General features: G+C 38.9%; 1 protein-coding gene across 6 annotated transcripts in view; it reads right to left on the bottom strand.

Annotated features, from left to right (window-relative positions):
* Positions 1-1821: 1821 nt before the first annotated feature.
* LOC121878351 (peroxisome proliferator-activated receptor alpha-like) overlaps positions 1822-12892 on the bottom strand; it is a 38075-nt gene continuing 27004 nt past the window's right edge. For all 6 annotated transcript variants that reach the window (XM_042384524.1, XM_042384525.1, XM_042384523.1 and 3 more), the window contains 2 exons: positions 5342-6168; positions 1822-3601 (listed from right to left, as the gene is read on the bottom strand). In XM_042384524.1, coding sequence (XP_042240458.1) covers positions 2152-3601; positions 5342-6156 — 2265 coding nt within the window. In that variant the 5' untranslated portion in view covers positions 6157-6168 and the 3' untranslated portion in view covers positions 1822-2151. The remainder of the gene's footprint in view (positions 3602-5341; positions 6169-12892) is intronic.

Here is a 12892-nt window from a genome sequence, read left to right as displayed (position 1 = left end):
TTCCACAGTCATTCGTTAACCGAAAATTTCGATAACTGAATCTATTATTTCAATGGGGTATTGGGTAATTGGTTTCAACTCACAGAAAAAGTATACATACAAAGTACTGTATACAGGTAATAGAATTAACAAGACATTAAATATAAACTAAATACAGTACTGTACTGGACAGTATACTGTACAATAATAAATAAAAAAAACAATAGAATGCTGTATTTTAAGTTACTTTGAGGTGTGTATGTCGCCGGCAGCTTTGTTCACATATCAAACGGCTGATTGTAGAGGCAGTAGATGACATGCCATATCTTTACGGAGTGCATTGGTTCTAATGCCTTCTTCATGTTTCATAATTTCTGCACTGTATATTATCAATATGTTAACTAAATTTCAGAATGACCAATAATTTTAATGTAAAAATGCAAAAATATTCAAAGTTAAACTGAGAAGCGTTGGTGGGTGATTCAGTCAGCTGATGGGCGCACAAAATCTGTTCCCTGTACTGTATATATCAATATGTTAACTAAATTTCAGAATGACCAATAATTTTAATATAAAAAATGCAGAAATATTCAAGAGACCAACTTTCTTGATATATACTCCACTGGAAACGAATGTAAACATAGAACCAATTGCTGTATTGGCGGACTGGCCGATCAGCTGATGCGCACAACAAAGCGTGTTTCTCGTAAGGATTTTGTTAATCGAAGTTTTGTTCATTAATCGAAGTTTTGTTCGTTAATCGAACTGAAAATCCTTATGAAAGCGAATTCGTTAATCAAAATTTCGTGAATTGGACCGTTTATTAATCGAGGAACCACTGTACTCGTATAATTTTGCTACCAATATCAGTGTAAAAGCAATTGAGTAATCATAAGCGTATGGGATAGCTATGGGGCAGAGAGAAGGAATATAGCCACTAGATATAATACAGATGACAAGGCTATACAACAGTTTCAAGCAATAAATAGGTACTTGTCTCTCCACCTCTGGTTTCCTGGCCGAAAGTTAGACTAAAGGGAATTTAAATTTAAACCTGCCAATGATTCTCAAGTATTGCCCATCCACCTGTTCACCCTATATTTGCTGCATGCACGATAAAATCCAATTTTTCCTCCTTTGGAAATCGATGAAATATCAAACTCGTATCATGTAGTCTGTAATTTTATATGCATTTATCAGGCATTGTCATAGACCTTTGCACCACAACAGCCAACTGATGTCCCACCTTGGACCAACACACCCCCCCCTCCCTCCTAGGCTGCAGGTCAGATGCCGTCATGTGCTATGAAGGATGATTTTGACTTAAAGTGCATTGACTTGGTATAATTAGACTTTGATGTTATCATCTTTGTTCTACAGCCACAGCTGACTGGCGAGGGACATGTGCTTTGTTTTGAGTTGCACGCTTCTTTCTGATTGGCACTGTATTCTTGTTGGAGTATGTAAGTATTCTTTTTGTTATTATTAACTCCTTAAAGGGGCTTTGTTACCAGAATTACCATAACCTGTACTCTAATGTGACTTAGAAATAAAAAAAAACTACAACCAGACTTGTTATCACAATTGTGGTCCAAACCACATGGTAGCATTAAAATATAAATTTATACCAATTGTGAGAGATGCCTTAGCCAAGATACAAAAGAAAATATTATTTTAAATAGAAAAAAGTAAGTAAATAGAGAGAGAGAGAGAGAGAGCACGCACAAGTTTTGGAGACAACATATATTCAATGACACCTATCAGTAATAATGAATTGAACACTTATTTTAAAATCAGTAATTCCTAAATATGTATTCATGGCTGAAAAATTTAACCAGTCTATATAGCTGTCCGATATTTTATTTGGATAAAGAAGCGTGCAATAAATTATGTGCATCACAAACTCTTTAAATGCAACAGAAGTAAGTCATGTACAAAACCGAGACTAAAGTGATATTAAAGCAGGTACATGAGTACAAGTGACCCGAGTGACAACCATAACACAATCAATGCTACTTTGTAGAAGACACTGGCTATTAATTTCATCACATTTAAACTTAAATACATTACAGCCTATTATAATTTCAAATTACATTTGTAGCATATTTCACATTTTTTTTTTTAAAGAATGTCACCAAAAGTTTAAAAGTAACCATTACATCTACAGTTCTGCTAAGGTGACAACTTTTGAGCTAGACTTGTCAAGAGGTGTGGTGACAAGTTTTGCTTTAATGACTGAATAAGGTCTTCATTATCAGCACATGAGATATGTTGCAAGATATCACACAAAACTTCAACTGCTTTCTTCTTGTCCACTGAATCAGGCTGATTATACACCCCATTTTTGTCTTTTGGCACAAGTTGCAATTGTCTGTCTGAATGACATTGATCACCCATGTTTGTTGTTCTTTCCGGTTCTATATCTAACAGTCTTCTTTTGTAATCTTTCGAACTTCCATAATTGTCTTTGTATTCTATAACCTCATTAATTTGTACACTGGGTAACTTATGTTTCCTTATAAACTGATCTATTTGCTCCATTGGATTAGTGATAATCGTATCAGTTCTTGGGTCAGCACCAAATATTTTATTAGTTTGAGGATGGTAAAATTGTTCTCCATGAACAACAACACTTGTACTCTGCCGCTTTCTTCTTCCAACAGCAGAAGTGCATTGCCATAGAGGCTGCCTTTTTTCTGAGACGGCTAAAACGGATGCAAATTCTGGAAGCAGTCCTTGAGAAGCCTTTTTAAATAATTCACTCACTGCCAACATTTGGTTCTTTACAGTTGAGTGTGTAGAGATCTTCTGGTGGTTTATTGTTGGTTTGATGTCTACTTTACTATGAAATTCCAGTATCTCCTTAACATCTGCAAGTCCAACAAGAAGCTTTGGAAAAGTAATCTTCACACCAATATCACCTTCTTTAGCTTTTAGGTAACGTCGGAGAAGTTCCAGGTATTTTAGCTGAATCTCCTGAATCTTTTGAGGATTCTGAAACTGTGGATCATCTGGCTGAAAGAATGCAATTAAACAAATTAGTACTAAAAGGATTTCATCTTTCAGCTCTTTAGCATATTTGTTGTAGAATTTCATAATGGCATCAAAAGCCTCAGGCAGAACTGTAAACTTTCGAAGGGTGGTCATGGAGATAGGTGGAATCTTCAAAGCTTCTTTATTACAATCTGAGGGCCACATTTCATTTTCATAATCATACATATAGGCACCATGGAGGTATATTGACATGCCAATCCCATTCTTCAATAAAAGGGACTGGTCTATCTTACAAACGTCTTGAAAGTCTTCAACTTTGTAATAGAACATCCCTAATTTTTTACATATACACACAAAAAGGTTTGCTAATGCTTCTATGCTGTCACCATAACAGTCCTCTGGGTAAGGAATGGATTTAAATGTTGACTCCTGAAGAGCAACGAGATTCCTCAATACATCTGCTTCCTTAGGGTTCAATGATCGTGGCAAATCTCCGTAAACTTCTTCCTTAATCTTCTCTTCTTGGACGTGGCGCTGTTTGGCTAGCCTGTTCTTCCAGAGCACCATGCGGTCAGTTTCTGACATCACCCAGTTGATTTCCATACCATTCTCTTGACTTTTCTTAAACCTGACAAAAGAAAAATATGACTTAGTACATGTGTGTGAAATTACTTAATGAATACACAATAAACCACCAGCTGAGAAAAGATACCACGCCCCCTCCTCAAGAGTTACAGCTGATTGGCTGTTGCAAATCTGTCCGATTTCATCCTGAAGTAATGATGTATTTCTAAATGAGTTTATTTATAATCATTGGGATGGTCGTTAAGCTAAATTATATAAAGATACATATATTCATTATTTCAAGCATAAGCACGTAGGAAGTTTATCAGAAATATTATACGTGAATTAGCTGTAAACTGGTTGCAAATTCATGCTTTCGGAGGACGCATTTAATATACAGGTACATGTATACTGTACGTGCATATTTGTACCCACAATAAAGCATACCAAGACAAATTATGTATAGGTAGTACTATATGATGCAAAAACAAACATTTTTAAAGATCAGAATCACATTGAAATATTACACAGCCATCAGCAGAGGTGGGAAATATGACTGAGAACCACTTCATATTTCCTGCCTTTGCTGACGGTTAGGTGGCCAAGCTCTCCAGTCTGTCAAACTCGTCCACCAATTTTCAAGGGGCCATGTAATATTTCAATGTGGTTCCGATCGTTTAAAATGTTAGTTTTTGCATTATGTAGTAATATTGATATGTAATTAGACTTAACATGTCTCATTGTGGGTAAAACTAAGTACTGTATACCTGTATATTAAATGCATCCTCAGAAAGCATCAATTTGCTCCCAAAGTTTACCAGTTAATTTATGTACTGTATATAATACTTCTGATAAACTTCCTACATGCTCATGTTTGAAATAATGAATGTATGTATCTTTATATAATTTAGCTAAATATCTTTCTCGTCAGAAACGGTCATCCCAACACTCATGAATAAACTTCTTTAGAAATAAATCATTACTTCAGGACGAAATTGGACAGATTTGAAACAGCCTATCATCTGTAATTCTGGGAGAGGGAGTGGGGTATTTTTTCTCAGCTGGGAAAAACTGCACTATAGTGATTACTGCATTGGATGCTACACCTGAGTCCGGTGCTTGAGGCCTTTTATATCTTCTGTTTAAAACAATGTTTTCCACTAAAACTATGCTGGAAAAATATCCAGTATACTGTATCAGATTTTTATCTTACATTTATGCTCAGTACTGTAACTGCAGTCTTAAATTGGCCATTAATATTTAAACAGCCTTTAACAATGAAATTATGGGTTAAAATAAATCAGTCAATTATTTGTGTAGGCAACAGCTCTTGATGAAAACATCCGTGAATGTCATTCCTTGAAACTCGTTAAAATTTGTAAATGCTTTCAAAGCCATTATTTAAAATACTTTCATTCTTCAGTCTGTTAAATATAATAATTAAGTAATATACTTAGGAAACTAGAGGCATTCTTCTGAAATAGCAGTATTATGAGCATTCTAGCAGATCAGTTTAACTTGGACTGTAGGCATGGGCGTCCACAGAAAAAAATGCAGGGGGGGGCAATGTTATCCTGAATTCGACGTGTGAAGACATCATTGACAATTTCGGAAGAGATCCCCGACGGCTCCAATTCCTGTTCCAAGAGTAGTAACCTGCTCTAACTGAATGAACTGTTGAGAAATGTTTGTTATTTTATTCATTTTGTATTTTCCATGTAATTTTTTCAAATTTTTTATTTTCCAGGGGCAAATGTCCCCTTGCCTCCTGTGGACCCCCATGACTGTAGGTCACATTACTCACCTACAATACTGACAGACTTTCCTGTTCTGCTTTGAGATGGGACAAGTTTTGTTTTCAGGACACTGGAAACTTTTGTAGGCACCACTCTGCACAGACCGTCTGAAAAATGCTTTACACGAGTCACATGCCATCCCTCCAAAGTGCATACTTCTTGCTGCATCACCACACACTCCACATCTTTTGTCTTCCTTGGCCTTCTCTTTGGCCTCCTTTTTCTGTCTCTTCTGACTCCTTTTGTGTTCATCTGCAACTGTTGGTGGTTCTGGACTATGCTTTTTATTGATTACAGAATTACTGTTGCTGCTAGCTGGCGAGTATTCCTGGCTGCTGACGGAATCTGAGCATAACGAACTTTCATCCAGCTCATGTCTGGGAATGTCCACAGTACTCATAAACTCTGGACTGCTATAACCCTCCTGGCAGTCAGCAGCGTTGCAACTTAGTAGTACTAATGGCTGATCAGATGGTTCAAATTCTGACCCAACCTCACTCTGATCATTTGGTGGTGCATACCCTCGTTCAGTTGCATGTCCTCCCCAATACTGGCCATCAAAATTTTTTGGTTGATTGCCTAAGCATATGCCATCTGTCCACCATTCCAAAGGTTCTCTTTCATTTTCTGATAATTTGGCATCAACACGTTGCTGTCCCTTGAATGGAGGAGTTCCAGTGGTTTCAGTGTTAGAGTAGAAAGAGCTCCCAACAGAGGAGTGGGCATTGTACCAATAGGATGTTGTTGGGAAGGAAGGAAGGTTTAGCCCATCCACAGGTTTACCGCCTGGTGGTCCAAACTGGTAGTATGCATCCTTAGACATGCTGCCTCACATCTGTTGAGAGAAGAATTTATTAATACACCACACAAAGATGAAAAAAGTTGCGATATGTTATTCTTGAGGAATATGTACAACAAAACATTTTGACCATTTACTATTCCCCTGTTCATGTGGAAGCAAGAAATGGTAATTTTTTCTGCTTTGATCAAATGTGGAATACTGTAACAGAGAAGTTGAAGAGATGTGCTAAAACCAATATCGCTTTTACATATAGAAGAACAATAACACAGCCTTTGATTAAGAATAGTGAGAGATATCCAAACAAATTATATGGTTCAGTACATGATATACAATGGTGCTGCCATGAAATCAACGAGATAAAATAGGTGTCACAATGCTGTTGTCCTGGTAACGCTCTTAGGTGTTCTTCAGCTTGGAGACATGACTCACCCGGCGTGAAGCAATGGTAAATATACACAAATTGAATGCAACAGTAAATGTCAATCCAACACAATACTGTGACCACCATTAGCAGTGCAACTACAATGACAATGAGGATTTCCCTGTGGCCACTGAACACTCTTAAATTAGCTCTGTCTACTTCTAAGAATCTTTCCTCTTTCATCGGGATAATTTTTAGGATTCTAATGGCATTACTGTTCATTTTTAAATTATCTTACTATAAACATTATTTACCATTGCTGCCGCACCTCTCCACGGGTATATTCTTGTTCCTGCCCACTTTCTTTTGATGGTAAAACCTCTTCATAATCATCATACAAAAGAACTTACACACTAAAGTAACCAATCTTGAAAGTCCCCACTACACAAGAAGTGTAATATTCAACATTTTATTACCATACTTTGTTCAATTTTTTACTTTCCTAAAAGAACACCACTCTTAATTATCCACTTGTCCGGTCACTAAATGTAATGTAAACATAACCCAGTCCATTTTTTGGGATTCACCACATCCTTGTGAATCACTGTAAAATATTAAAACATAATAGATTTTCCTTATCTTCCAACTCTGCAGAACCAGTGTTCATAAAATAGTACAGGGCATCTCAATGTGTATACATTACAACTATACACACTACCTTACTGATTTTTTTGTCAATAACGTGAATGCTATATTGCAACAGCACCGTTATTCTCACTTGTTGATGTACAAGATCACCCAAAAGTGAGGACATTGTTGCTGTTGCCATACAAACATTCAAAAAACAAAAAAATTTAAGGTAGTATACAAAAAAAATTTTTAACACCCTGTAGAATGAAAGTAATGGGTCCCATATTCAGGTTTGTACCAATTGTCCTTGGCCATGTTTAAGCAATCTAATCTACAGCTAATGGTATACTGTAGTGTTATCAGTGACCTTCACCCTCCTTTCACCTGTACTGTACATCCATCACTTTGTGTTCTACATTCTCCATAATTCACTTACACACTCACACACGCTACTATTTTTTTTTCTACACATGTCCTCCAGCCTCTCCCAATAGCCACACCTTCGCTGCCATTTTATTTCCTTAAAATTTAATATCCTAATACAAAAGTAGCTACCCTAGCTGCTGTGTTGAGTTAGTCGAGACACAAATCTATGCAACATTCAGTGACTGTTGCCTCATAGTCAATGTCTATGGTCATTGTCGGCTTTGGGGCCAAAGATCTCATTCCCTGAGGCAAAGCAATGCAGACCTAAGTAGAGAGGACAGTCGACATCTCAACCAGGCTGCTGCTTCTGTTCACATAACACCTCCGCGAGTCTTGCATACAACCATCTTGCACTTGGTCCCATCCCACCAAAGGTTGTGAACACCAGAGTGAAGCTGCCTTGATCAACATTCAGAATTCTCAACCAATATTCCCTGTTCTAGTCATTCTCATTCCTCCTGTCTTGCAGCATCGAGAGCTAGGTTACAGTGACATGCAGCCATGGGATCTAAAATCCTGATATCAATAAAGGCTCACTGTCCCCACATCCAGAATCCTTGAGCATTGACATCCACATGGCCTTCGTTGGATGTGTTTGAAGTCCTGTGATCGAAATTCTCACCGTCCAATGGAAGGAGGGTTGGTTTCACCATGACATCATGGTAGATTTCCTTCAACATATTTCAACTTATGGGAATCTATCTAGCCATTGGACTACCTAAAGGTAAATGGAGGTGGTGTGATATTCTGCGACTCCCAAAGTGCTTTGTAATTAATGAATGGCCAGTCGTTAGAGGTACCTGTACTGTATGTGATATTTAAGAACCACCACCTTCGTACTGAACTTTTGAGTTCAGCCCCATGTTGGAATTAGGAAACATGAGTGTTCATCATTAGCCAACGAGACCCAATGAGACATGCAACAGAAAATTTAGACCATGACCTTGGCCTATCCTATGCTGTACTTAAAAATCATGTAAGTTAAAATCATGAACTCTGAACTAGAAGAATTAAGAAATGCACTGAGACCTGATACTGTAGTTATTGCATTAGCAAATGACAAATTTTGTGACAAGCACAAAGACAATGTGATGTAGTTAAAGCCAGAATTAGGCTAGACTATAGGCACATCTGGCAAGTTAGTGAGGCTGTACCCATACCACAACACTCCGCATGTAAACTTTGTGATAATGATAAACCTTTAAAGTATACTATTGACCAATATAATATGCAACATTGCCAAAGAGTTCAGACCGCCTGGCACATTGTATCATGAACCCTGTAACTACTATATTCAGTCAAGAGCCCTTGAAGATATTCTGGCAGTTTATCCTAAATTTGCTAGTCCACACTCATTAGTCCTCACCTATAATTAATATGACACTAAGGAATATGACTAACTCTCGTATCTCCTCTTGTGTATGAATGAACCTCCGTCCTGTGTGGGAGTGATAGCACCCTCAGTGTCAAGCGAGATCAGACAACGCCTCACACAGGGCAAAATTGTACCTGTCTTTGTAACTCACTCACTCACTCACTCACTCACTCACTCACTCACTCTCTCTCTCTCTCTGGCTAGAGACAAATCATTACATGCTTTCTCAACAAGCTCATAATCACCACTTAAACTACATCATTGACCACCGAAGGGTCAAGACGTACCTGGCGCTCCTCTGGGAGCAGCCAGGTCAACTGTTATGTTGGCCCATACCAACTCCCTCCCCTGAACCCTCCTCCCCACCGGAATATCAACAAGTTCTCGCCAGAAGTTACAATTTCATTTAGGAAAGGAATGGAACCAGTGTTGAACAGAGGTGAACAGTGCTTCAGTCAGTGAAAACAACTCAACAGTAACAGCCGAGTCGTACCAAAGTTAATTTTCACACAGTGAGGTCCCAAGTACCCAGTGACAACTGCCCGTGAGACCCAACAACAACCAGCAATAAGTTAATCCGCCTACGATAGGAAGGCCTGGGACCAAACCTCACTCATATAACACCATTTGTGAGGGAATTCCTACACCACAAAATGCCCCTCATAACACCATCTGTGAAAGAATTACTACACGTCAGGCCCCTCATAACACCATCTGTGAGGGAATTCGTACACCACGTGAGGCCCCCCATAACACCATCTGTGAGGGAATTACTACACCACGTCATGCCCCTCATAACACCATCTGTGAGGGAATTACTACACATCAGACCCCTCATAACACCACCTGTGAGGGAATTCGTACACCACGTGAGGCCCCTCATAACACCATCTGTGAGGGAATTACTACACATCAGGCCCGTCATAACACCATCTGTGAGGGAATTCGTACACCACGTGAGGCCCCTCATAACACCATCTGTGAGGGAATTACTACACCACGTCATGCCCCTCATAACACCATCTGTGAGGGAATTACTACACCACGTGAGGTCCCTCATAACACCATCTGTGAGGGAACTACTACACCACGTGAGGTCCCTCCTAACACCATCTGGGAGGGAGTTACACTACGTGAGGTCCCTCATAACACCATCTGTGAGGGAATTACTACACCACGTGAGGTCCCTCCTAACACCATCTGGGAGGGGGTTACTACACTACGTGATTGCTGTTCAACACCTACATTATTCTGCTGTATGTTCCTTCACCTTTCTCTAATGAAGGTTTTTGTTAGACCACCAATGTATGTAATAAGTCAATATCAGTCCCATTCATTGACAACTGGGACAACTTCTATGGCAGAAGGGACCTTTATGCTAGGGATGGGGTGCACCTGTCTAGGGATGGGTGGCAACCCTGGCTGGGTCTCTCGAGAGGGCAGTTCAAAGGATATCGAAGCCTTTAAACTGCTAGGGGAACATATGGGCACGGGGGTGGAGGAGACTGCAGTGCGAGCGGGTAAACAAAGTGAAAGATTACAGGGAAATAGTGTTAGGAATGATGACAAAACTAAATTAGACAGGGAGTTAAAACCTAAACGTGGTAAAGAGAGGACTCAGAACACTTAAATGTCTACTAAGCGAACAGTAGAAGTATGAGAAACAAAATGGATGATATTAGGCCCTTGGTATGTACCGAAAAAATCGATATAATAACATTCACTGAAACATGGATCAACCTAGAGTTGCCGGTCGAATACCAAATTGCGGGTTACAAATTGTTCCATACCGATAGGCAGACCAGGAAAGGAGGCGGAGTAGCAATCTATGTCAGGGATAATCTGAAGTGTGAAATAAATAAGGAAATAAAAATGAGCAGAATACAGAAACAATTTGGATAGAATTAATTGACGACAGGGAAAAATTAATCATAGGAGTAATATATAGACCTCCCAATCTTGATAGAGTTAACGAGCGACTTATCTGGGATGAAAAGCAAAGGTCTTCCATACACAACAAAGTCTGTATAGTAGGCGATTTTAACCTTGGCCAAATAGATTGGACTGACCTTATGGGTAACTCAGTGTCAGAGGACTTCCTCGAAACGATCCAGGACTGTTTCCCAAGTCAACATATAACCGAACCCACCCGGGGTAATAATACACTCGACTTAGTTCTGTCAAACAGAGAAAACCTCATAAGCAATGTCGAGGTAGGGAACGAACTTGCAAACAGCGATCACAAATAAATTAGATTCCAGTTAGAATTTCAGGTCAGACGCAAGGAAAATTCCATTAAAGTCCCAGATTTCAGAAGGGCAAACTTTGATAGTTTAAAGAGGCAGCTGAGAGAGGGGGTGTCGTGCTTGGGCGTGAACCTGACAGATGACACCGACCTGATAACGAGATCTGAGATTGCCGAGTTCCACGACAATTTAAATAATGAGTTACTTCATGCACAAAGGCAGAACATACCATACAAAAAACTCAGATCAGACAACAATGACCCTAAATGGATAAATAATTATTTAAAGAACATTATTGGGCAAAGGAAGGCTACAGGTAGAAGGATAAACCGTGGCAAAATTTACCTCCAGGAGTATTATAAGGTATTGGCCGGTAGGGTTAAGACCGAGATAAGAAAAGCAAAGAGGGATAATGAACTGAAGATAGCAAGGGACGACGAAGACAAACCCCAAAGGATTCTACCAAATGTATCAAACTAAAACACGAGATAAGATTGGACCAATACAGTCAGATACCGGCGAGCTAACTGATAACGATGGAGAAATGAGCAATAATCTGAATAAATATTTTTCAACAGTTTTCACCACCGAAAATTTAAAGATGATACCCGAGGCTCTGACTCTATTGAGAGATAGTGAAGAAAACAAATTAAGCGAGATAGTAGTGACTATTAATGATGTTAATAAGCAAATAGACAAAATGAAGCCTAATAAGTCACCTGGTCCCGATGAGATATTTGCCAGAGTATTAAAGGAATATAAGGAAGAGCTTAGTATGCCCTTAGCAAAGTTGTTTAACATGTCCTTAAAAACAGGTGTAGTACCAGAATCCTGGAGGATAGCGAATGTAATATCCTCTAACTACCGCCCAATCAGTCTAACGTCAATAGTAGGCAAATTACTAGAATCAATCATTTCAAACTCTATTCGAAACCACCTGGAGAAGCACAAGTTGATCAATGATTCCCAACATGGCTTCACAAGCGGGCGTTCATGTCTAACTAATCTATTAACATTCTTTTCATCAGTTTTTGAATCGGTGAACGAGGGGCACAATTATGATGTGGTATATCTCGATTTTAGCAAAGCCTTTGACAGAGTCCCCCAAGAAAGACTAATTAGAAAGGTAGAAGCGCATGGCATCAAAGGTAATATCCTTAAATGGATTAGGGTGTGGTTACGGGACAGGAAACAGCGAGTGAGCATAAACGGCACTAAATCGCATTGGAGCAACGTTACTAGTGGAGTTCCCCAAGGCTCAGTACTTGGACCATTATTATTTATTATATACATAAACGACATAGATATCGGCATAGACAGCAACCTAAGTAAATTTGCTGATGACACTAAAATAGGACGTGTAATTAAATCTGACAAGGACTCTCCAAAACTCCAGGAAGATCTAAACAAATTTTCCGAATGGTCGGAAAAATGGCAGATGAAATTCAATGTGGACGAATGTAAAGTACTCAGTATAGGAGATGTAAAAAGGGAAACCAGTTACCAGATGAACAACGATGCCATTGTGGAATCCGACTGCGAGAGAGATTTAGGAGTAATAAGTAGGAATCTTAAGCCAAGTAAACAATGTGTTTTTGCTTGTAACAAGGCTAGTAAAGTACTTGGGTTCATACAAAGGAGTGTTAGTTACAAGACTAGCGATGTCATCTTAAAATTATATCTAGCGCTTGTGAGACCTCACCTGGATTACGCAGTTCA

This window comes from Homarus americanus, unplaced genomic scaffold (assembly GCF_018991925.1).
Source record: "Homarus americanus isolate GMGI-L3 unplaced genomic scaffold, GMGI_Hamer_2.0 scaffold41027, whole genome shotgun sequence".
In the NCBI taxonomy this organism is placed as follows: Eukaryota; Metazoa; Arthropoda; class Malacostraca; order Decapoda; family Nephropidae; genus Homarus; species Homarus americanus.
Note: the sequence above shows the minus strand (reverse complement) of the source record. Positions and strands in the feature narration are given on the sequence as shown.